The 26,858-nt window shown below is 38.3% G+C and overlaps 1 protein-coding gene across 6 annotated transcripts in view; it reads left to right on the forward strand.

Annotated features, from left to right (window-relative positions):
• kcnma1a (potassium large conductance calcium-activated channel, subfamily M, alpha member 1a) overlaps window positions 1-26,858 on the forward strand; it is a 154,312-nt gene that overhangs the window by 84,999 nt on the left and 42,455 nt on the right. For all 6 annotated transcript variants that reach the window (XM_075478377.1, XM_075478379.1, XM_075478373.1 and 3 more), the window contains exons 4-16: window positions 3,662-3,755; window positions 4,277-4,388; window positions 9,658-9,733; window positions 10,083-10,158; window positions 11,922-12,092; window positions 13,646-13,737; window positions 21,232-21,342; window positions 21,526-21,631; window positions 21,919-22,001; window positions 22,124-22,193; window positions 24,114-24,269; window positions 24,796-24,905; window positions 25,032-25,100. In XM_075478377.1, the coding sequence (XP_075334492.1) occupies window positions 3,662-3,755; window positions 4,277-4,388; window positions 9,658-9,733; window positions 10,083-10,158; window positions 11,922-12,092; window positions 13,646-13,737; window positions 21,232-21,342; window positions 21,526-21,631; window positions 21,919-22,001; window positions 22,124-22,193; window positions 24,114-24,269; window positions 24,796-24,905; window positions 25,032-25,100 (1,326 nt within the window). The remainder of the gene's footprint in view (window positions 1-3,661; window positions 3,756-4,276; window positions 4,389-9,657; window positions 9,734-10,082; window positions 10,159-11,921; window positions 12,093-13,645; window positions 13,738-21,231; window positions 21,343-21,525; window positions 21,632-21,918; window positions 22,002-22,123; window positions 22,194-24,113; window positions 24,270-24,795; window positions 24,906-25,031; window positions 25,101-26,858) is intronic.

Here is a 26,858-nt window from a genome sequence, read left to right on the forward strand (position 1 = left end):
TTAATGACACTGGATATTGCTGTAGAATTAACACATCTGAACCCATTTTCTAAGGAAATTTAAGTAAATTTAATTAAAAAACAATTGTTGCCTAAATATTATGTATAATTATGTATGAATCACAATTTTGTGCCTCTGATTTAATAGAGCTGTGTATAGCATGTAGTGACATCTAGTGGCAAAAATTTAGATTGCTACAAAGAAAACACCACCGACTTAGATTTAGGTTTGAATGTCAGGATAGGTCAGTCAGATCAGGGTGGATCATTCCACACACTGAAAATACAAGAAATCACATTTGAAAACATATTTATTTTTATTAACCTGCATAAAACCGTGTTTGGCTGCAGTGGAGCAATGTAACACATTGTCATTCAACATTGTTTACAGTATTGTCACCATTTTAAATTTGTTTGTAGAACTGGCTTTGGGGCTCTAAAGCTTCTAAATACTCCACTGAGTTAAAAAAAGAGAAGTTCCTAACTTCCTCTGTCTTTAACTCATACTGGCATATCACAATCCTTTTCTCTGAAAACTGCAGCCTGCTGTTGCGGGAAATGAAGTTGATGAGGGTTGTTTTATTCAGCACTGGCACTTTAGATTAAAGTCAAAAAGATGTGTTCTTTGAAAACAATTCCTTAATGCCAGCAGAGACGAGATGGCTCATTATGGAGATGTCTGTATATTTCATCTCTTTGTTCATCTGCATGTGGGAATGTGTTTAAGAAAGTATTCTTCTTGATACACGTCAATATTATTTAGCTATGTTATAGATAAAATGGTAATGATAATGATCCTGAATATGAAATGACTGGTTTGTTCTGAGATTTTACTTGTTGGTTGACATTGACATTTTATTTGAGTGGAAACAGGGTTAGCAGCTCTGCAATTATAGATGGTGGGAGACTCCCATGCTGAGCTGAAGTCATTGTCATTTTTTTCTTCTTTTTGTGATCTAAAATAATAAAGGAACCATCATTCTACTCAATTTGTCTACTCAATTTATTAGTTAATGATGAACTAAGCCTAGCATCAAAACAGTGCTCATAAGAATTTTCTTAATGGAACTTTATTCATAAGCACTTTTCAAAATCAAGGGGAGCCCAAAGTACTTCACAGAGCATAAAAGGAAAGCTCAAAAGGATACAAGCATAGAAATTAAGCAAAATGTTTAAGGCTGGCAACACAGTACATTAAAGCAATTTGACAAATGGTAAAATAACAATAAAAGCAAAAGGGGGTTGAAAGTATACAAAATAGCATATCAAAACGGGTATTGGACAAAAGGATCAGTGATTTCAATGTAAGGTTTCAAGCTGTCAGCAATCCTCTTAAAATCTCAGTTAAACTAGGATTTTTTTTTTTTGACAGTAGCAGTGCCACAATAAAATGTCCGCATTTAAATGTCCCGTTATGTAAATGTATTCCAAACGTAAAGTACAGGCAGCCTGTGCCATCGTATGTGTATCTACTGTACCGGTCAAAAGTCAGTTAACATTGTTAAGCTCTGAGTGTTGCCATTGTGTTGTCTTGTAAAGCAACATCAAGACAAATTCAGTGAAGCACACAGGCCCTGCTGTGTGTCGCCATATTCCCTCTGTGTTACCAAGAATGCTTTGGGTCATGTGACTGACTATGAGCGGTTATTCAGAATTAGGCCAGAGCTGAGCCTGAGGGGAAATGCCACAGTGACCACTCCAAATGGTGTCTTCACTATGCACCATCTGTGCGTATGTGTACATATAGCTATTCATGCTTATATGTGCACACATGTATTTCTATTGGTGTGTATGTAGATTATTTGCTCGCACTAAGGTCGGTAGGCATTAGCTAAGGTTCTAGAGGAAGGAAACATGAGAAGCGCGTGTGTGGATGGATGTGTGAGGTCTGTTTGAACCTGCTGGTTACAACTTATTTAAAGAAAAGAAAACTGCTGGGATATTGTGCCTGCTAAGGCTGTATATATGATTCATAATTGGGTCATGTGTATATCTCTGGAATCACACAGAGATGCTTTTGGTGGCTGTGTAATTGAGTAATTTCCCCCCAATGAATCTTTTCAATTGTTAAAAGCAATAACGTCTGTCCAAAGTCTGGTTGTGCATCATAAGGAAATGCTATTGAACCAAATAAAAAAATGCTTTAAAATAATTGCTACATAGCCCCAACTTCTTTTAAATTCCTGGCACAGACAGACTTTTCCATCTTCTTTAACATCACATCAGTCCTTAGGATATGCCCAAGAAAGGCCGCACTATCATGAATTAGAAGTTGGATCATTGTCTCCAAGCGATCTGTCCTCTTCTTATGCAGTCAACCATTATAATGAAGCATCATGTCATAAAATGAGATGTTAACCGGAAGATGATAAAGCCTTGGTCCTCTCCCTCTGGAAGTTGTCATCACACAGTGAACTCTCTTCCTAATCACACATTGCACCCCTATGGGCTCCATGCATGCAAATGTACAATAGCATTTTTTAGACTTGTAGCTATTTAGTCTTATAATCACCCAGTGTGGGTTCCCTTGTCAGTCTATGCATTCCCAAAGGTTGCCTATAGCCAGCCTAACCATAATGCATATTCATGCTTTCCCACAGGGGGGCTATCCTCATTACTCAGGAGCAAAATGCCATGGGCTCATGATCAAGTGAAGAATGGGGTGGGCACACTACCTGTTATTGCTTTTGTTGAGGACACTCTCTTCCTAATGGTTAATCATCACACTGTAAATATGAAGATGGATTATATGACAGACCAGGTGGATCACAACTCATTTATCATCTTCTGCCTTTTTTTAACGCAACGTTGGGCTCGCTATTGCAATCTCTATGTAGTCTCTTTAAATGAGGAAAAATCTGCTGGAAGATTTGGGTTTGACAGACACTGAATAATTCATGCCACTGAAAGTATTGTCACATCAAAGCAACTATGAACTTCAGTTCATTTTCAGCTGTTTCATCTGTGTTATTGGCTCTACTGCTCAGTCTTTTATCTGGCTCTATGACCCCTTATGGCTCAGTGGAGGAAATGCAAGGGGCCATTGAAACATTTTACTACAGAATACTGTAGTTTAGTTTTTTTTTCCCTTTTTTTTCCCTTTTCATTCCATGTTTAGATCATATTTTCTAAGATGTTATTAACTCAGTGAGTTAGAATATGTCCTTTTCAGTTTACACTGCAATCAAGGGTAAGCATCATTTGACAATGACCACTTCAAGTTCATCTCTGTTAAAAGCAGTTTCTCTGTAAAATTAGCTAACGATGGGGGGTAAAAGTCTGGCCATATTTGGTACACAAGGACTATCCTTGGATTTCTGGTCTCACTGATGTTGATGATACTATCACATATTGTTGTTTTCTCTATTTTTTTCATCTGAATGAATGATAAAAAAAACACCAACAACAAAATTACCTGAAATTTAATATTTTTGTTACTTTGTCTCATATGTTGCATATCTATCCAATACAGCTCACCAACTAAGCATATTTCAAGTATATTTTGACAAAATAACCTTTTTTCTTTTTTAACTTTTTGCTCAAAAACAAAAAGGCTTATTTTACAGCAGAAAATAAATACAGGAGCGGTGTATACTGTATCAGTTCAGGATAATTTACCCTGGCAATGATGTTCTTTCCCATTCTCTGTTTCTGTGTTCCAGTCCTATAGAATCCTGCCAGAACTTCTACAAAGATTTCACGTTACAGATCGATATGGCCTTCAATGTCTTCTTCCTTCTTTACTTTGGGCTGCGGGTAAGCTGGCACATGTCCCTGCACACTCAGACCTGCAGACAGTGATATCTTTCATGGTTCTTATTCTAATTACTCGGTCCACAGATTCTTCATCTATTTCTTTTAATCCTCCATATATTCTGACAAAGTTTAATTTGAAAACATCTTTCTTATAGGGCAACTGGCAATGCTTTCAAACACGCACCCAGGTCATTTACGAATGATCACACAGCATGCCTGTAGTTTAAACTTAACATTGTTGTAATGTTGCTAGCATGGCTGTCATGCCACAGCAACATTCCAGTGGTGCAAACGAAAGCTTGACATCCTGAATGAATGAATAAATAAACTCATAAGCTGCTTACGCCACCATCCGTTTGCATGACTCAGCAAGTGGGGTGAAGGTTTTGTTCTTTTATATAGAAAGTCAGCATTGTCAAAGGAAGACACAACAGTTTGAGTGGTGCCCTGTGATGGCGTTTTGTGCAAAATTAAAAGTTAGTTGTCATGTTGAGTGCTTTTCTTGTTATTTTTTCTGACAGTTTATAGCGGCCAATGACAAGCTGTGGTTCTGGCTAGAGGTCAACTCAGTGGTCGACTTCTTCACTGTTCCCCCTGTATTTGTCTCCGTCTACTTAAACAGAAGCTGGCTTGGTAAGTTTGCGTATCTCTTACGCGTGTGTCACGTTATTTGTTTCATAAATCCGTTATTGAGCTCCCACTTTTAAACCTTGTCACATGTCTTACCACAGTCACGCTCCTATATTTCCATGTCTTCTTTGCCCTCTGTCTTTGCATGCCACCCCTCCTCTTATCACTCTCCATCCATCCCTCTGCCTCCGTGTCTCCTCTGTCTCCCTCTTGCTGGGGAGCATGTCTCCGAGGGCCTGTTGCTTTGGGCTGCAGTCAACTTTCCCTCATCATTGGAAGTGACAGGGCTGGGTTCCTCTGATATTTCAGGGGGCACAGAAACACCACAGTGAATAGACTAATAGAAAGGAAAGAATAGTGCTGTGTTTCTGTCTCTGTGTGTTTTCGTGGTCCAGATCCATCACTAATTGTTGTGTTAAGGTGTCGCACCTGAGATACCATAACTGCCATCTAATGGGCTCATTCACACCCACACAAAAGATGCACATGCACAAACAACCATGTGTGCTACCAGTTTTCACTAATGAACACACTCATGCATGAGCAGACTGGAAAACACCCTAACCTGCATTGCATAACGACCTACTTTTCCTGCTGTGTTCCCAAAACTGTGACCTAGATTATACTGCAGTAAAAAGAGTTTCTTTAAAGGTGTGTTCTTTTTTTGGGTGCACTGCCTCTACTTTTAAAAGCCACATAGAGGAGACTCTGCGCTGCTAATGTTAAATGCTAAATTCAGCGCTTTAGGGTGTTGTTGAACTTTTAGACTGTTTGGTCAGAAGGCGATGTTACAGTAGCAGCAGTGACAACTTTTACAAAAATGACATTTTACAGAAACATTTTAAGACGCATTAATATTAAATTCTTGTTACTATTCTTTCTCTTTTTAACAACTAGTGCCTTGTTTTTTTTAAGTTAAGATCCAGCACTTTCATTGTCACAGGAGGAAATGGTGAGGTAAATTCTATAACTAAGCTGCTTTAGTATTTGAGGGTCGTTATATTGTCCATGTTAACACAGTTACATGTCTACAGCTTACTGGAACACCTGAACTGTGCAGAACCATCAATATTGCTGTCAAAGTAGCAACATTGTTACATTTCCTGCTGTGAAAATCAAAATGTCAGCTGTGAAAAGAACAAACCTTTAATGATTAGTTGCTCATACTGGTGTCTGCTAGAATCTCAGAAGCCGAGAAGTCATATATAAGTGTAAATGCCTCATGTCTTAGCTGATAAAGGCTTCTTAAGAAGATCCCAGTGGTCCACAAATTTCACAGGATACAAGCTTTCTCATGAATAAGAGATTTCTGGTATTCGTGATGTAAGGTGTCTCATCCTAAGAAAGCTGCTGGTCTTAGGGCCTTGATTGGGATGATGAAAGACTATGAAATGGCCGACTGGCAACTGATATTCAGAAAAATCACCTATTTTAATTGTCAAATTGCTGAAGCTCGAGTTGATGCAGAAAATTCTTTAAGATAAAATACAACTGCTGGATCTGTATAAACAATATATATGTGTGTATATATATATATATATATATATATATATATATATATATATATATATATATGTATATATATTATGGTGTAGAAAATAAATGCTTTAGAGTGCTGTTTCTTGAGTAATATGTAGGTCTAATAAGCAGCTCCACTAAGTGTGTGACTGAATGTGTTGCTGCTAAAAGTGGCTGTCTTTGTCGTTTAGTTCCAGATTTCACTCACTTTTTCTATCCAGTATTCTGAATAATTAGTCTGTTTAATCAAATAAAATAAAAACTTTTCATGTTTTGGTGTCAGTTCAGTTGGATGTGTAAATTTGTGTACAATTGCGACTAAGCTTCATATCAGGCAAAGTTTTTGTGTAAATAATTTATGAATCCTGGTTGTTCTAAAAGACTGTTTTGCCACTGTATCAGGTGACATCTGTTTAAACATTTGAGGAAGTTTATTCTATGTATATATGTGTATATATATATATATATATATATATATATATACACATATACACATATATATAACTACAGCACGATAAGGTAACAGAACTCTCACTGGCTCAACTTTTGCTAATGTTAACTTGTCATGTTCTTGTCCACGTGTTAAAGGCTAGATAAAGTGCTGCAAAGCCTCAGTTATAAAATTAACAGTGTGTAGATCTGCACTGGGATGTGGTGTATTCTAACAGGATGGTGATAGCTTTCAGAATACCAATGGCCCCCTGAAGGCCTCTGTTAGTATTCTGGCTCTGTCAAAGACAGGAATCATATTCAGCTGCCTATGTGCTGAAATAACATCAGAATTAAGCCATGTTCTGACTGGAAAATTAGCATGAATAATTTGGTTAAGATATAAACAATATTAGCTTTATTCAATCATTTTCAGATGGAAACTTTTTAGATTAGCTAATAACAATAATGCGTCTTCATCTTATTTCCACTTGAGAGCCATAAAAGGGCCATAATGAACTAATCTATAACTGGTGCTGCTTTCATTTAGTTAAGCGTATGGTTTCTTAGCAGGCTTTGTACGTGGAAGTCAGTGTGGTTGTTAAGGATGTGCATTGTGCTGCTCATTCCCTATGGATTAGTTAATCCTTTCTTTCCATTCACTGCTAAGGAACACAGACTAAAGTCAGTATAATATATCATAATTATAGTTTCCCTCGCTTCAGTCTGTAAGCTATGGTTCTGCTTGAGAAGATCCAGTGGCGGTGTGTTCACACAAAGTCCACTAATGGGTTCTGTGTCCCTGTGCTGTGTGTTAGAGAATTCTCCCACTTTCCAACCAAGGAAGTATATACTGTGTGGATTTCAGTTCACATTTTGTCTGCCTCTTCAAATTGGACATTGATTAAGAGAAGGAGAATGATGTGTGGTTAATGTAAGTATGCATGTAGAGTTCTACAGGATAAGGGTATTAATCTATTTTAACTAAGTCCTGACAGAGTGGAATAAGCATGTGGCTGTTTGAAATACACTCATAGATCTGATGGCTACTGAGCCTCAGCTTTTGTACTCTTTAAGTTAACCTCATGCTATCCACCATAATTATGTCAAGCCAGTCTTTTCAATCATAAATGACCCCATTAACTCATTTCTAAATAATTTTACCATACCAATTTTACCAAACCTTTGATAATGTTTAGCACTGTAGTGTAGAACCAGGAAATACTTTTTATTCTTACCTACTACTGCCTCCTAGTGGTACATTCCTATACAGTTGGCTCATACCTCCGTATTCTCCTGCTGAAAGAGGCTTCCAGTACCTGACGTGGGCGTGAGTACATGTGCCTATATGGTGCATAAGCTACTGGCAGGAAGCCTCTTTGTATACTCAGGAGGGTGAAACTAATTTGTGGGAAGGTGAAGCCTTCTTACAGTTCTCACATGTTGCATTGCATGTTGCATTATTGTATAGGAGCCAATGTGTAGTCGATGTTTATATTGATATTTGTGTGCTCTTCTATCCTGCATGACTACACTAGACTAGAACCAGTATCATGAACACTAGCTGAGCGTTTGTGAAGCATGATATAATCTAATGCTGGCTGGGTTGACTGTTGGTATTATCTCAGATGGACCATCCCAGACTACTGATTGATAAAAGGTCCCTGACAGAACACTGACAGAACACGTGACAGAGAGGCCATGCTGTAGCTTGCAAAGCCTCAATGAAGCTGGCACAGACCATTAAAACCTTTTTGAATGAGCATCTGGTGAGCTGACACGTGTGTGTTGTAGTTGTGTGTGTAAGAGGCTTTGGCATGTGTTAAAAAGAGATTTTCTTTCACACAAACACGTGCTTAAAGGAATAAATTTTCATTAAGTTTTTAAAAAAAAAATTTAAGCGAGTTTATACGAGCAACAAAAAAATGATGGCATCTTACCTACAAAGTATCCAGATTATTTTAAGAGAGGACTCCTAATCTTCTGGAATTTTCTTTCCCATTACAGACAGAGGTGTTTGAAATACTGCCCTGAAAACAGGACACTTGTATTTGAATAAGGTGTTAGAATGCCCGAGCGGCCATGGAGGCAATAAGGAGAATTCCAATACTAAGGATCCAGTGATGGTGGTGCGTCATCACATAAGGATTATTGCTTTTTTGCTCTGCATGCTTTATATCTCTGTTAATCCCAGGCAGAGTGCAGACCTTTATGGAAATTAGGTTCAGCACAGCTGTGTGCTGATGTAGACAAAGTTTCGAAAGGGTTAACAGCAATGCACTGATAGGCAGGACCAGGACAAAGGTAGATCTGTTGGTGGTTTAGGGATTAAAGGCACTGTAACACAAATGAAAAAAAAGAAAAAAAAAGAGCTCATATTAGAGCTGAGATTTGCCTCAGACAGACATTATCTGACGGGACCGACATGAAAAACTACAGTTATTGCTGTGTTTTAGAGCTTCTCTGTATGCAGCAGCTGCATGATTTTTAATTGTATAAAGAGGTGTTTGATTTACAAGGAACCCTTAACATTTTGGATTCCATCTTTTTCATCTTGATCAGAGAGGAATCGCTTGGAAAGGATTTGGCTTGAAACAATGTTTCCTCAGAAGCTGCTCGTGTACAGTCGCGCACACTGTGATGTTAATTTAGAAAGCACCCATGAAACATGGAGGCGAAAGAAGTCCTGTGGTGATCTTTTTCAAAATGGATACAGGGTGAGGCAGGTCCATCATGGACGGGAGGAAAAAGGAAGGCAAACTGGGTTTTACCACTCAGTTTGGTCCTGTTTACACATCCTCTCCAACTGGGGTAAGAGCTGTTGGTATACAGATTATCTGGAGGTGTATGCAACACCTCGTTTGTTTTACCTGAAAATCTGTAGAAAACTCTTTTATATTTACAGGTTGTAATATGACTTGCTGATCACGTCATTAGGAAAATAAACTGACACAGATAGGTGCAGACCCAGTCACACGTTTCATGGGATCAGACCCGTTATGTAAAAAGACCATGAGGTGTCACACTGTCCTGTAATCCCTCTTTGATTCAGACTACGGCTCGTTCCACATAATGCTCCTGCTAACTTGTTCAAAATCATGAATAATTCATTATCCACAATAAAGTGTCATGTTTTTTGTATCATCTGTGTCTTGTCACGTTCGTCTAAAGGAAAATATGGGCCACACTGCCTTACTGAAATGCTCTTTTACATTATGTACACATTTAGTTTTCTTTCTACGGAGGTGCTGCTTTTAGGTTTTCCTCTGCTACTGCCCTTTTCGTGCTAACGCCTCTCTCTTTGTGTCTGTCTCTTTTCACACAGGTTTAAGATTTCTGAGAGCACTAAGACTGATCCAGTTCTCAGAAATCTTACAATTCTTAAACATTTTGAAAACAAGGTAAGAATAAGTTTTTCTTCTCACTATATATTAACTGCACATGCACGCATCAACAACAGCTCTGTCGTGATACCTCCACCCAAGGAGCCATGCTTAATAATGTTAACTAAACCAGAACGCAACTTGTGGTAATCACATACATTTTTGTTAAACCTCTTGCTAATGCAGATTTCATGAGCTATCATGATTATTTTTCCGTGACCAAACGTAACACTGCACTTTGCATTCTGTATATCAATTACCTTTAATGTTCTTTTTTAGGTTATTATAAATTCCAATTGTTACTTCCATGTGTTCACATATCTCAGTGATTTTCTCAGTGTGGTCTGATTCTTCTTCTTCTAACCAGCAATTCCATCAAGCTGGTGAACTTGTGTTCCATCTTCATAAGCACGTGGCTCACAGCTGCTGGATTCATACATTTAGTAAGTGGATCTATATGTAGGTCAGTGGGGTTCAGTCAAACCAATATACTGTGACACTCTAAACTTTAGTATGTCACACTTAAGTAGGAGATCCTGGATTTTGAGTCCAGCGAAGCTGCATTTTGAAAATACACAGGTAAAAAGTCCCAACCCTTTTCTTCACTTTCCCCCCGAAGGCACGCCTCTAGAGTACACGAACGAGCACGAAGGTGCACGAGCGCTGTTCTGACAGCAAGCATCGATCGTTGCCGTATTTAGTATTTAGTATATGCTAACTATACGTTTAATAATGCTAGGTGCTAGCCAAGCTGGCTCTAGTTTAGCTTCCTGCCAAGCTTCTGGACGCGTAATTTGTTCACGGAGCAGGGTACGCGCACAGGGGGAAGGAGGGGGAGGGAGGAGCAGATTGCAGTTTGATAGACGGCATCAGTATCCAATCATTGTGAACGGTCCGTTCACAATGATTGGATACTGTTTTTCCTAGATTGTACGTTCTAGAGGCCACTAAAACTTTTCATATTTGTGTCAAAACTTTTAATTAATTGGTTGCAATGGGGGTGTGAAGAGTATTTCAAGCAATATGTAAAAAAATGTTCCAGAAAAAGATCCCCTACCCCACCTTTAAATAGACAAGGGCAGATCAAGAAAGTTTTCTTTCCCAATATTGCCTGCAGAACACGGCTCTTTGTGGCACTGAAACACAGTTCAACATGATAAAGAAATTATGTTACTAACTGCAGAGGCATACCTTTTATGGAAAGAAATTGTATTGACAGAAATTGTACTTTATGTGCAGCAGTAATATTATTGCCAGGTCCCAAGGCTAATGCTGACAGGTGCATCCCAGGTATGCTATAATTAAAGCTGTTTCGGTGTAGCTGTTTGATGTACTGTTCTTTCAGAAAGATGCTGCATTTGCAACACATTTACAAGTATTCCCAAGTGATATATATATATTTCAACAGCCACCCCACCCCAAGATGCATTCTTGTTTTGATTGGCCCTACAGTTGAGAATAATCAATCAATTTGCTCCACTTTCAATAAAAAAAAATTAAAACAACAGGGGTGTTTTTTTTGTTGTTGTTTTATCATTTTAATCTATTGCTGTTACTTGTGGTGGTGCTATATGACCCCCTAAACTTTTAGAACTGATGTTTTTTTCTTCATGATGTGATCACATTATATGGTTTGAAATTATGCATAATAGTTATCCAGATACAGATCACCTTGTGTATATGGGATGTTTGATCTAGAATTTGATGGAAGACATATACCTTTTTGAAAATAAAAATAAATAAAAACTAAATCAAAGGTTGGTTATCAGTAAGGGACACAATAATATTATAACAAAATCTGGGTCCAATGTACATTATACTGTCAGACAAAATAGAATTAAATTATAACTTCTCCATTTTGGTCGTGTGAGCTCACCTCCTTTTTTTCTGTCATTGTATAATGTCTAAAGGCAAATGCATTGAATGAATTTGAATTTGTATTTTTCAGGGACATTTAGTAAAACTGTGTATTTGTTGCCGTGTTCAAAAGCTCATCAAGTTTCAGATGGTTTCACCACTAGGTGGTGGTCAAAGCTCAAACAACATTTAAAGAATGTATGACTCAAACAGTTGAATACATAAGCACTTGAGGCTGGATTTGATTAAATTTGGAAAAAAGAGTTTCTCTTTGAACAGCTGTGTTTACAAAATGATGGTGGGTGTCGTGTCTAATCATCTCTCCCTTCTGCTCCCCTTTCTACTTTAGGTGGAAAACTCAGGGGATCCTTGGGAAAATTTCCAAAATTCCCAGTCGCTATCATATTGGGAATGTGTCTACTTGCTGATGGTGACCATGTCTACAGTGGGCTATGGGGATGTCTATGCAAAAACCACCTTGGGACGCCTGTTCATGGTCTTCTTCATCCTCGGTGGTTTGGTAAAATCAAACTTTTATTTCTTCCTTACTCCCCTCCCCCATTAAGTTTTGCTTGCCACTATCAATAGACTGTATGAAAGTTTAAAAAAATTGTATGATTTAAAGTAAATCATATTATGTATAGTGTATATGTTAGCAAAGTGTTTTTAAATTGTTAGAACTATGTTCCTTTTACCAGTACATGTTATTTCTGTGTCGCAGTGTAGTTGTATCCTTTTGCTTAGCCTACTGTATCTTTGTCCACTGTAGTTATAAGTCTTTGAGTCCTCTGCCCCCTCCCCTTATGTGTCATTCCTGTATTTGTTGGATTAGAGTATAATCTTTTGTCTGATAATATTGTTATTGTTCTCTTAATAGCAGTTGCGGTTTCAGGACACCCCTCCTTCCGTGTCTCCTCCCACAATTCCAACAAACACAGGGGGCAGGGAGATGAGGCTTAGGCCAGCCTGACTGTTACCATAGCAACAACAGCCTCCTACTCCCTCCCTTCCTCTCATCTAGCTTCCTGTTGGGCTGTCACAAGCACGCTAACTTGCACACAAGCATGCATGAGTGCACACACCTGTGAGCACTCATACACACACACGCACAGGACCATGCCTCCTCTGCCTTAGAAAGAATAGCAGATTTGAGCCAAATCAGTTATCGTAATCAGTTTTTTGAACTCCTATTAGTATGTGCTGATGACCTACAGCTGTGTGCCTGTGCACCGTATTGTTACCATGGTGACAGATATTGTTTTTCTCAGTGCTGAGAGCTCTGGAAGTCTTTAAGCCAGCACCTTAGCCTCCTTCCTGTCAGCAGCAGAGGCTAAATACTGACTCCAGCCTGGAGGTATTTTAAAGCCTTGTTTAATATCACGTTACTCCCCACAATGTACAAGAGCCTTTTCTGAGCATTCAAGTTTGTATTTACTAAGATCAGGTCATTGTTATTGTTTTTTTTTAAATTATATACAGTATGTAATCATAGATAGTCTTTTACTGACAGTGTGTAAGCTCAAACACAAACCTTTGCTGTAATTACAGGCTGTGAAACTTTGCAAAATGCATCCAGCTCATTTTCTAGCCCAACAAATGAGTCTTAATGTGTTCTGCAGCTGCGGACCATCAGGTGGGCCTATTCAAATCAACCTGCCAGATCCTCTGTGTTTGTTGGACTAAACATGGCACAGGTTTTTACTCTCCCTTAGTTTTTACAATTCTGCCAATCAGAAAGGTTTTGGGTGCTATCACAGTCTGACCATTCATCAGCTGTGACAAAATTCTTGTCCATTAACCAAACCTGATCCTAAAGCTTTACCTTTAACCACTGGGGCTACTTTTTCAAAATGGTAAATGCTGAATCATCTTTTTTGGTATTTGAAGATCTCTCTCGTGTTTATGAAGTTTAGTCTCTGCAGGCAATGAGAGAGATGTTTAAAACTTCTACCACAAACTAAGATTTTCTTCATCTCAGAAATTTGGATTTGTGCACCAGTTTCCCCACAACCCACTCTGCGGCACGGTAGTCTCTTTTTTAGTCTCTTCTTCTGTCTTCTATCTTCTCCTTAGGCCATGTTTGCCAGCTACGTCCCTGAAATCATAGAGTTAATAGGAAACCGCAAGAAATATGGTGGTTCCTATAGTGCGGTTAATGGGAGAAAGTAAGTATTCCAGATGGTTCTGCTGTTTTTCTGTGTGCGGTAGAACCCTCTCTGCATGCCATTTTCTTTTTTCTGTTTCATGCATGTAGGCCATGTTTGCTCGCTACGTGCCAGAAATTGCTGCTCTCATCCTTAATCGGAAGAAATACGGAGGGAGTTATAACTCGACACGAGGCAGAAAGTAAGTTGAAATCCAGACAAGGTGTGGTTGTGTGACTCAAGTCCACCCCCTTTAATTTTATAAGCTGTGGGGGTTTAGTTAACTTCTTAGAAACTTCATTTTTTTCTAGTTTAAATAATATTATGTTAAGTCACACTGCGTGACTGGAGACCTTGGCCATTAGGACAAACTTGTCCATACCTGTCACTGTCTCTTTCTTTCTTTCTTTCTTTCTTTCTTTCTTTCTTTCTTTCTTTCTTTCTTTCTTTCTTTCTTTCTTCATTTCTTTCTTTCTTATCAGTCCATCTTTTTCTAGATCTGTCATTCAGAGCTTTCCTGAAGTCATTTGTGTGCTGTACATTTTCTTTTTGTCACATCCTGTGTTGCGCTTTGATTTGATTTGGAAAATAGAGCTTTCATGACTACTGCACTTTAGACATACAGCTTACTAACCTGTGGTGCTTCTATGCAAAACATGTGTCCATTGTGCCTCATTAATACAGTTTAGCCTGTAAGGATTCAGGATAAAAATCCAACAAAATGAAAGTAAAGAGTCATGAAATCCCTACTATCCGTTTTAAAAGATTTTCCAATAAACACATAGATAGATTTAAACATCTGCAAGTGCATTATTATTGGTGGTCTTTTTAAGAATCATCAATCTTCAATGACCATTGCAGGATTTAAAAAAGAAAAAAAAAAAAAAAAAAGTTTGTTTTCCTTGAGTTTTCTTTCTTTTATTTTCTTTTTTTGTGCAAGTTTTATACCTTTTTTTAATTGTTCCATATTTGGCATGTTCTTTATGACCTGCAGTCTTGTGCTTTTTCATTGATTGCAAACCCGATGAAAAAGTCATTCTTTTGTCGTCTGTCACCGCTAGCACATCGCATCATCAATGCTTGACATTACTCTGGCCCTGATCTTCAGTCAGCTCCCACACCCTGAATGCTGGATGCCTCGCTCCCATTGGAGGCTCTCAATTGCTTTTGGCTTGCTTTGCCTGCTCGGTCCTCGGTGCTCGCCCGGTTCTTGTGTTTGTGTGGTTGTGTTGGAGTTTGTCTTCAGAGGCCCTTGTATTTATCTGTGTGTGTGTGGCTGACCTTCTGCAGAGAGCTCCTGCAGAGGCTCCATTGTTCTGTAAAGTATGTGTGACACTTTGGTCAGTTCACTGTTTGTGCAAGAATACCACAACACGTATTGTGCAGTATTCTTCTCCTTACGGCTCAAACCTTTCTGATATTCAGCACACAGATTATTTCAGTACAAATGTAGTGTTTCCAGAGAAGGCAGAGTCAAAGTAGTAATCCTCTTTTTCTCTCTTTTATTCAAATTTCGTCTGGCACTAAACATCTGCTATCTGCTGTATCCTTTCTCTCGCGTTTTTTCCAATCTTGCTTCCATAATTCTTGGTTATTCTGTTCAGAGGGGCACATTCTAGGGAGCCAGCAGTTGAAAGAAGCTTTAAAAAAAAAAAAAAAAAAAGCGTTTGTTCGATAATGTTTGCCTGTCATTGAGATAAGATTGATGAAATGTTGTGTTTGGCCAGTGACCTCAGCTCAGACTCGCAGACGGGTGCTGAGAGAAGCCCTTGTCAAAACTGAGGATAGTTTCTCCCACACACTTTATTTCATCCTTCTACACCCCTTTCCATCTCTCTTTCTGCTTAGACATATGGTAGCAATCAGGAGATACCTACCAAATACACAACCTCAAAGTAGCTCCAGACTTTTGCAAAATCATTTAGAGATGTATCTGTAGGGCCTGACTCCCATTAAAAATGGGTTTGTCACTGGAGTTCAGTGCATCATCATTTAGCAGTTGTTGGGACACACAAAAAAAGTACAATGGAAATGAGATAAGGAGATTACAATTAAATGACTGACTATACAGGTCGCAAAGAATGCTTTATTTCATGTTTCTGCATGGCTGCTGTCATTTATAACACACCTTTAAGATTATTTGGAAGTTAGAGGAACTCATTTTGGGTCCAGACTGGATTTCTGTTTCATGCTAGTGTTGCTTATAGCACTCTGTGCTGTGTAGCATAAACTGTGAGCATAGTGACGTGCGCTCAACCAGTGTATGCTGTTATAGTAATGACAAGTGTTGCGCTCTATTGGCGCCCACTGCTCTTGGGGCCTTTGTGGTTTCCATTATGACTCCATGGTTTCCATTAGCCCCAGCTTCAGCAGAGGGGTTGGCACGGAAACTTCAAACCCTGGGTGAACTTTGCCCTACACCTTTAGAAGTTCTCAGTGAGGGTTCACAACTGGAGATGTGCAGACCCAGATATCTTTACCCTGTCAGGCATGAACACACCTATATTTCAACAATATGAAAGTATTATTGTTGGGAAATAAAAGGGCTTGCTTGAAATAGCACTGTAATGTGCAGGATATTTGCCCACAAGCTTAATTTAATTTGGCTTGCAGTTGCTCCACATGGCTACTTTAAAGACGATGGTTCATTGAAGAAGATGTTATGTCACTTAATGATTTGAAAGTTCCCTGAAAGGTGTAACAAAACCGAAAGGCTAGCAGAGTTTTAGAAATTGCAGCATTTCAATGAAAGGTCTTTCAGTAAGTTTCATCACTGACCGAGGGATTAGAGCAGTAGCAATCAAGTGACCTCTGTTGCTGAAGTTTGAGCTCTCCGTTTGTTCATTTTGTATTCTATGTATCCCTAAAGACATCCCAGGATGTTTCCTGAATGCATGTTTTGTGTGCACGCTTTATCACACCCTTTTGCATTCAATGTAATTTTGTTTAACTCTCTTTTTTCTTCTTCTTTTTTTTTTTAAAATCTATTTTCAGTTTGTGACATGTTGTATCTGTTTTTGTGCCACTGATGTGCTCTATCTTTTTATTTTTATTCAATTCGCTTAATTATAGCTGTCTAGTTAAGGCTGTAAAATATAACCACTCAAACTTGCAGGGGGGTATTTTGTTCTCAAAGCAATTAGAAATTCTTAAATTATTAACAATATCCTTTTTCTATCCTATTTAACTAATTAGTGATCTTACAATAAAATTTGATGGCAATTTTGGCTCATAGGAAGAGGGAAAATCTCTTTTCATGATTCTTTTAATGATGTCTGTCAAGTGAATATTTCCGTTTTGAACAGAGATTCAAATTAGTGGCTTGATCAGGGGGTTTATACAAGAAGAAGCAATGTTTATGTGCTGATAAAAACTTATTCAGAGAGAGACAGCACCACACACTCGTGTACATGCTGTGCACATACATTTAAGTTTTGTGCATTCATTGTGTGTTTGACGTCCATAAGCAAATGCCCAACCCACACAAGCTGAACAATAAGCCCTATTAATCTTATTATTCCTCTGTCCTCGTAGAGGGGCATCTGGATGCTCAAATAGGAAATCAAGTTTTTTTTTTTTTTTTTTAGCTTCTCATGAAATGAGAAACATCTTGTGCCAAACACTGCTGGCTGCTCACACACATCCCAGCTCTTCAGCTAGTAAGACCACACGGCCCTTTGCTCAGCTCTGGCCAACCATGCAGTCATGGCTGCTCATTAGATTCTCTTAAAGGGCAGAGGCAACATCTGTGAAGATCATTATGTACTGCAACATCCACAAACTGTCATTCCCTCAGTATGTGTGTCACATTACTTTGCCAAGTCCACTTCACTTCATCCCTGCCTGCTTCATATGGTGTACAGAGCAGGAGAGCAGTCAAGTGATCTGGACTATGGTTCTTATTTAACAGCAATAAATATCACTGTTTCCTTTAAACCTGCCAGACGGACTCATATTTCAGTGATGTTCTATACAATTTTAAACATCGACTTTTAAAGGTTAATGTGTTCACCAGAGCTGCCTTCTTGTGTAGGAGAGCATGATAATGGATCGAAAGAAACCTGCCATTACTATTCTGGTTCAGTGATAAGAATTTCGACCATGAACAATTATGACCACATCATTTTTATTTTAAGAGAAAGTAACTTAATACACATTGTGGTAAGCTGTCCAATACGCAGGCACTTACAACTAAAGTGGTTCAATTGTCTCCTGGCACATCAAGTAGTGGATAAGGCCATTGCCATTAAACAGATTGTCTTACAGGTCTCAGCAGGGTAATTAGGGTGTCTGCTGAGTGTCTACACTAATCCATGTCATTGTTAGGGCAGGATTCAACTGAGCAAGGTTTGGCAGAAAGGCTTCAAGTATGACATTTAACTTTTAACTCGAGCAGAGTAGCTCAACTTACTGCAGTGCAATTTAAGCCTATAAAATGTCTCTCACCCACATTAGTGTCCTTAAGTTAAATCATAACTAATGAATGCTGAAACATTTGATGAAAAAGAAAACTACTAGCAAGTTAAATGAGTGTAACAGTGATACAATAATATTGAAGGAGTTAAATGACCTGAGAGCTTGATATGTATTGTAAAGAAAAGCCCCCTTTCAAGATTTCAGCATTTTATTATGTTTCAGATTTATCTTTTAAATCAATTAATTCAATTAGTTTTGTCCTCCCTCAATCAACACACTTTTTAAGTGTATTTTGGAACTAATTAAAGGACAAAATTGGGCTGTTTACATACATTGATACAAAGTACACTTGATTAAGAACTTTTACCAGCAATGGCAACCTTAAGACTTCTTTGTAATGGTCCTGCAAGTTTGACATCTTTCCTTTAAAGTGTCCTGAACCCCTCTTGGCAGAAATGTTAAAAAGCTGACCAGGGTGCATGGGGAGTGTCAGTGGACAGCCAATTTCAAGTCTCTTTAAAGATGCACTTCTGGGCACAGGTACAATCACTTGTTAGGTCACTCTCGAACTTTAAAGGGGAACTCCGGGGCATTTGAAGCGCAATCCCATTGCTAGAGGTTGTCAAATACTGACAGTAGGACACAGACAGGTGCAAATCGCCGCTCCCTGTGCGGAGATTGCGCTGCTTGCGCAGCCTGTCATGCGAGGCTAGTACGTGGTGGCTAAGGGGCAAGTGCTAACCCTTCCACGTAAAACAACATCTTGCACACTGCTGAAACGTCACACCACTTTATAAACCATCCGACAATAAAGTCACAAGCCTTACCATCAAAACCATATGCATGGTTCTCACATTACTGGCATGGGGACGTTACAAAACAACTTTATAAACAGCATGTCACTTACCTCTTGTCGGTATGCTCGCGCATGTGAAAGCCCAAAAGAGTCAATGGACGATAATCCCATATACAAAACAATTATCTTCTCTAGAAAAACTGCGTTCAAGTATTTAAAACATTACAACAATATTACTGGGCATGTATTGTTGTAATGTTTTAAATACTTGAACGCAGTTTTTCTAGAGAAAATAATTGCTTTGTATATGGGAGTATCGTCCATTGACTCTTTTGGGCTTTCACATGCGCGAGCATACAAACAACCGGTGAGTTACATGCTGTTTATAAAGTTGTTTTGTAACGTCCCCATGCCAGTAATGTGAGAACCATGCATATGGTTTTGATGGTAAGGCTTGTGACTTTATTGTCGGATGGTTTATAAAGTGGTGTGACGTTTCTGCAGTGTGCAAGTTGTTGTTTTACGTGGAAAGGTTAGCACTTGCCCCTTAGCCACCACGTATTAGCCTCGCATGACAGGCTGTGCAAACAGCGCAATCTCCGCACAGGGAGCGCCGATTTGCACCTGTCTGTGTCCTACTATCAGTATTTGACAACCTCTAGCAATGGAAATGCGCTTCAAATGCCCCGGAGTTCCCCTTTAACATACTTTTCCAAAAACCCCTTACATTTTTTTTTTTATTTTTTTTTTTTACTGGAATATTTCCGGTATTTGTCCATTTGAGTCACAAACCCTCACCCCAGCCTAAGATCTTGAGCACTCTCGAAAAGGTTCTCAAGATTGCTCTCTAAATCGTGTGTCCATCCTTGTATTTATTCTGACCAAAACACAGATGTGTGTCCTTGTGCCTCCTCAAAGGAGCTCTGGATTTCATTTGTTGTGACTCAACTTGTGTGGTACCTGTCTGACCAAAGCCTTTTGTCCCAGCTAACTCATTTTGGCCAGTTCCACATCTCAAAAGTCTGGTGGTGGTGGTGGTCTTTAATTTTCAATAATAATAAATGATAAAGACTACTGTTTCCTTGTGCCCTGTTAAGACGGCAGAATTGTTTTCAAATGTGGCGAAGGACACAATTCTGTCTCGTATGAAGACCATTTTCTCAACCTCTCGGCTCAGTTTTCACTCTTGCATACAGTACATTAGCAACTTTGGGACCTTATGTAGACAGGTGTGCACTTTTCTAAATATGCCTAATGAATTCAGTATAATATATGAGAACTCCAGTTGTAGATGGAACTTAAGGGACACACTCCAAAAGCCAGTTTTTCTCCATGTGCATTTTGAGGAGGAGATGAATATATTGGATTCTTGTTGAATAAGTCTGAAACATATCAAAATCTGAAAACTTTTGGTTGGCACTTTATTACATTTAGAAAATATTTTCATTAAAAACATCTGATATGTGCTGCAGTAATTAGAATTGTAACTCTAAGATCGAGTACACTAAAACAGGACAATTACAGAAGCACCACAAGTTTCATTGTTCAGACATTGACCACCCAAACTGCCCAATGTGAGCCTCAAACTCAAAGTTGAATTTGAAGCTGACCTTTTAACTCAACAATAACTTTACAGTGCAGTCGGAGGACAAACAGGGACACAACCCTAACCTCAATTGTTCCCAGTGAACCTCTTTCTCCCTTTTGGCTGTAATCAGCCCAGTGCATCTTCTGACAGATTCCTCTGCTTTAATGCACTGCTGAATCTTGCCAGGGACCTGTCAAATACTCTGAGGTTCTGTTTAGAGTTTTTGTCAACCACAAGTCTCCAAATCATTTTGAGAGTTTTAGTAATGTTCTGTATAAAAGCACGAGAATATTGATGTACATGTCTTTGTCAACATCCATTTTGCTCACAAAGGGGTGGTTTGGCTGAAGGGGCAGTTTTTATATTGAGAACGGATGGCAGTCCAACCACTGTGGGCTGTTTGATTATATCTTAGATTTTCTAAAGTGGTTCAGAGTTGAGTGTTTGATTGCACTTGTCGTGCAGAATTTAAGCACTTTCATTACATGGGGGGAAAAATATCCACTTTTATGGCAAAAAAAGATATAATTCAGTTACTTGTTTGCTTTGAAAAGAAAATTCTTGACATTTCTATATATATTTTTTTGTTTTGTTTTAGTTTATATTTTAGTTAGATGTCACAGTGCTTTGGTTTGACTGATTATCTTTGGGAGACATGCCAGTGTCTGCAATGATTTCTGTTGCCCACTCAAGATGATTTCTTCCCCGCTTCCAGGCACATTGTGGTCTGTGGTCATATTACCCTCGAAAGTGTCTCCAACTTCCTCAAAGACTTCCTACACAAGGACAGGGATGATGTCAATGTTGAAATTGTTTTTCTCCATAAGTAAGTTAATCTTTTCCCTCTAATAATATGTAGGGTAACGCTTAACGACATACTGTATATATATATATATATATATATATATATATATATATATATATATATATATATATATATATGTGTGTGTGTGTGTATGAGGTTTCCATACATTCATTAATCCCTTTTCCTATTTTCTCTGATTGCTAGTATTTCCCCTAATCTTGAGCTGGAAGCCTTGTTCAAACGCCACTTTACCCAAGTAGAGTTTTACCAGGGATCTGTTCTCAACCCCCACGATCTGGCTCGAGTGAAGGTACTGTTGATGACAAACGTGTAAGAGAGATTACATTTAGCCATTACTGAACTTCCCTAGTAGATTCATTTTGAGAAATTTAAGAGTTCAGGTTGTATGCACAAAAACAATTAGGCAGCAAACGTTATGTAAAACAACACTAAAATAGTTATTCCAATACAAGATTGTATTGTGTTGGCCTCAGTGAAACTAATATCTTCTGTTTTGAAGCATTCTTTATATCTTACAAGATATCCGCACTTCTTTTATCTTTAAGGTATTATTTTTCTTTGGTCTCTTACACATAGATCGAGTCAGCTGATGCCTGCTTAATACTTGCCAACAAATATTGTGGAGATCCTGATGCTGAAGATGCCTCCAACATCATGAGGTGTGCATTCCTCTTGACTTTGAAATCAGTAAAAACTGACCGGCTGATGTGTTGCGTTTCCAATCAGTCACGTGACAGTGTGAATGTGTTACTTTCGATGTTTCTTTCCGTCTTTTTTCAAGGGTCATTTCCATCAAGAATTATCACCCCAAGATCAGAATAATTACACAGATGCTACAATATCACAATAAGGTAAGATTTCTTGATGACCTGTGATATATTAGGGGTGATTCACCTTCATCTTGACTGCTCCGTCCTCATACATAATGTAATGACTTTTTAAAAACTGTGTGGTCCATTTACGTAGTAGGTTTTATTATGAGTCATACAAGTGACCTCTTAAAAGGGTCCACTCGCTGAAGAAGTACTTAGGGCTTAATATTTCAAATGATGACTAAAGCACCTGTCAGTGTGTGTGTGCCTCACTGTGCATTTCACATACTGCAGCACGAAGGTACTCATGCAGATTTTTGCACTAAGTGATGGCAGTAATGCCCTATGTAGGGTATTTATAGGCAGCCTCTTTCCAAAAAGGTTGTGACACAGAATGCAGTGATTTGCAAAACATTTGAACCTATACCTATACCTATACTTTACAAATTGTAAAAAGAACATACTGTACGTTAATACAGTTAATACAAAATTCAGGGAAGGGGATTATGATATGATGATATATGATATATACTGTGCTCCATTACCTCTGCTTTTAACGATACAAAGTAAACAAATGTTGTAGTTTTCAAAGTAGAATATTTTCTCTTTCTGAAAAGAAAAGGGATGATATATGAGTTCAGCTGCTCAGCAGTTGGGTACCTCCTTTGTCATGTTTTATATTTCAGAATGAGTGTTTTCAAAGGGCGGCAGGGTTGGACAGCAGGCCGATTATCACCCAGACTCTTCTGCTACGAAGCCAAGCTGTTGTAAAACATGCAAAATGTGATTAGGGAGTGTCTTAAAGAAAACATTGTCTGGCTGAAAGCATATGTTGCTCATAAACATGTATGTATTATTTATCTAATTAGCCATGACAAACATACCAATCCACCACCACCCAATCTAAGATGCTGGCTTTTGAATTGTGACCTGGTAACAAGGCTGATGATCCCTGCTGGTCCCTCAGCAAAAGCACACATGATTTCCATAAAACTAATTTTAACTAGCACTTGTATGTAGCAACAAACTATGTTCACTGACAATGATTTTCAGATGTGTTCCTGAGCTGATGCAGTGATTTCCACAACAGGAATCATGACTGTTTTTACAGCTATGCCGTCTAAAGTTATGAGGATCACATTATTCAATACTGTCATACTACTGTTTATCTCTTGTTTATAGATTTGTTTGTTGAGTATGTGAATCTTTCAATGATAGTAACATAGATGATGAAATTCCCAAATCCTTTGACTTCAAGAAACATTGTTTCTAAATTGTTTAACTATTTGTCCACACAGTCTTTCATCTAGGAACCCATCCCCATCTCTACAACAGAAAGCCTCAGCCTCTCTCTGAGCTTATTTTTCAAGTCCAGTTATTTAAGATAACCTGTTGCTATTTAACTTAAGCAGGTCTGAGATTTGAGAGATAAAAGCAAATTAGATTTGAAATACTTCGCATCTCAGATTGACTAAAAATAAAATACAGAATTTGTTGTCAAACATCGACACAAAAATTATTAGAGAATAATTCAAAGGAATAAATCAACATTTTTGGAAATAATTCCTCTAATAACTAATAACTCCTTGTAACTTATTTGGCAGGCGAGCTAGCGGATACACTTGTCTCCACGTGTTGTGCTTTTGCAAGCTCAGTCAACCAAGCAAGTTGTCCTTTTTTAACTTAATTCTTTGTACACGTTATGCAAAATACATCAGATTGAAAGGGCTCTGACATTCTCGTCGGTAGGTTTGCTCCTGTTAACCTGATCAAGGTAGCTGACTGTGTATTCCCAGTCAGTGCCAGCTTTCTGTCTGCTGACTTGACCTATGTATTGATCACACAGACATTATGGTGGTATCAATGTTCATATTTCCTAAATGTTGAACTGTTCTTTAAGTTTAGCTACAAATTTGCAAAGTTACCTTTTTTTGTGACTTTGTGTTTCATGGGATGAAGGCCCATCTGCTGAACATTCCAAGCTGGAACTGGAGGGAAGGGGATGATGCTATCTGCCTTGCGGAGCTGAAGGCTGGCTTTATTGCCCAGAGTTGTCTGGCCCAGGGCCTGTCGACCATGCTAGCCAACCTCTTCTCCATGAGGTCCTTTATTGAGGTAACACAGAGGGCGAGATTAAATCTCCATGCCTGTCCATCTGAACAGACTGGAATAGTATAGATGAATGAATTCTTATATTGCACTTTCGTACCGGAGATGATTTATTCGGGGACTGGAAGTGAGGTTACATAAGTGGATTATGTACTGCAGGTTCTCTGTGACAGATGGACTAGACCTATAAAACAGTACATTCTCTGGGAAATTCTGACATCTTTGTTCAGAGAAAGAGTTCCATTACTCTGTTTTCAGTCATTTTGGCAAATCATTTTTTATCGTGACATCTCATGTGGAATCGGTTCAGAGTTTCTGTGGCTTAACATTGAAGAGGTGCTTGCTTCCATCAAAGAACTTTTCTCATGTCATAAAGATGATGGATCAGCTTATAATGATCAGGCTGATGTTTTGCAGTGGAACATATGCAGACCATATTTGGCTGCTTTTGGAAGGAAAACTGGGTTGCCATTTTTTTTTCCAATTTTCCCTCACGTGTATTTTATTTTATTTTTTTCGTATTTTTGGACAGATTGAGGAGGACACATGGCAGAAGTATTACCTTGAAGGTGTGGCTAATGAGATGTACACGGAGTATCTGTCCAGTGCCTTTATAGGCCTCACCTTCCCCACTATCTGCGAGTAAGTATCACTTCCTCAGAATTCTGCAGTGAAGGAAGACAGCAAAATAAGGGGCCGTTAGAGATGTGAAGCTGTTTAAAGTCTGCTGTTACACTCTTTTACTGTAATGATGTGCTTGTTTTACAGGCTGTGCTACGTGAAGCTGAAGCTCTTGCTTATTGCCATTGAATACAAGTCTGAGCAGAGAGAGAGCAGGTTTGTATTGTGAATCTCTCATAACATGAATGCAGCTGTTCTAACGATAAACTACTTAGTGGTGTGATTAAAGTGCATCTACTGATGAAATATCTTGAATTTTTTAAGATACAGCTGTGATGGAATTAATTTGGTGAACAGTTTAGCAGTAGCTTACCAGTGTATCTAATATCTAAGTAACGTCAACTAGGAATCAGGAAAACACGTCATGAGTGCTGGCGCTGCACAATGTATCATATATTTTAAATTCTATTTGTAGAAAATGATTAGTGTTTATTCTCAAATTTACTCTGCCCATAATTGCGACTGAATTTTTAAAGGACAGCAGCACTGGCGATAAACCAAATGTTCCGAAATTTTCGTTAAGAAAAGACTATAAAGAAAATTCTACTACTTTTCCCAAAATTTTACTTAAAAGAAAAAAATCAAATAAAAAGCATTTGATCATAATGTACATCCTTAGCCTAATGTTGGAATCCATCACATAAATTTGTTTTCAGACAATTAAAAGGTTTCTGCTCTTGAAAAACATATTGCTTACCGCATTTTCTTCTCTTTTATATTTATTTATACCTTCAGCACTAAATAACCAATTTGCTGCACATTGAATTTCATCAATGCGTAGCAAATTGACATGTTTCCCTAACTTGATTCTACAATGTCCCTGTTCTGTCCTGTGTGCTTACTTCTAACTCAACATCAGTGTTAGTTCTATAACCAATAATGACACAAAACACTATATTTCCTTTAACATCAACTGCCAAATTCCACTCACCCCTCCCTGTTTCCCTGTGTCAAATGTTTCTGTTCATACTGACAAGACTGCATGATAAAAGCTGTTTTCCTCTGTGTTATTTTGACTTTAGTGGAACCCAAAATTTCAAAAAGGTCGGGACACTGTAAAATGTAAATACGAATATAATGAATAAAAAGATGATTCAGTTTGAATAAAACCACATCCCATACACAATGGAACATAGAAAACATATTGAATGTTGAAAATGAGACATTTTTAAATTTCATGAAGAATATTAGCTCATCTTAAATTTGATGGTGGCAGCAAGTCTCAAAAAAAGTGGGATGGGGCAGCTCAGGCAAAAAGTGAAAACATATCCTGTGTGCAAGTGACTCAGCTGAAAATTAATATTGGATGCTAGTGATCTTCAGACAGTCAGATGCTACTGCATTATAAATAGACAGGATTATGAGGATTCGTCTTTGGGGCAAAGCTGATTTAGAAAATCGACTGAGGCAAAGGGGAACTGTTCTAGAAGAATCTGGCTATGGGACTGGTCTGCCTGCCTGCAGTCCAGACTAGAATCATTTATCAGTAATGCATGGAACAACGAGATCTTCCCAAAGATCCATCAACAGGTCTCCTCAGTTTCCTGACATTTACAGACTGTTGTTTGAAGAGAAGGGGATGATGCACAGTGGTAAACACGGTCACAACTTTTTGAATTGTGCTGCTCCCATTAAATTCAAGATGAGCCAATACTTTTCATGAATAGTAAACCGTCTTACTTTCAGCATTTGGTATGAGTTCTTTTGTCATTTTGCAGTGTCGTTTGACTTTTTTTTTTACGAAGGTTGTAGATGAAACCTGATTTCATAATTTGATTGTCACATGTTATTTTTTCCTATTTCTTTTAAGCTAGTTTTTTTAAAATACCTTCTACAGGTTTTCTTTAATGGTTTGACGGAACCAGTTTTTTCATGCTATCAAACCTTTTTATGTGTAACCACAATATTCTGTGC

The sequence above is a fragment of the Odontesthes bonariensis genome, chromosome 2, assembly GCF_027942865.1.
Source record: "Odontesthes bonariensis isolate fOdoBon6 chromosome 2, fOdoBon6.hap1, whole genome shotgun sequence".
Taxonomy (NCBI): Eukaryota; Metazoa; Chordata; class Actinopteri; order Atheriniformes; family Atherinopsidae; genus Odontesthes; species Odontesthes bonariensis.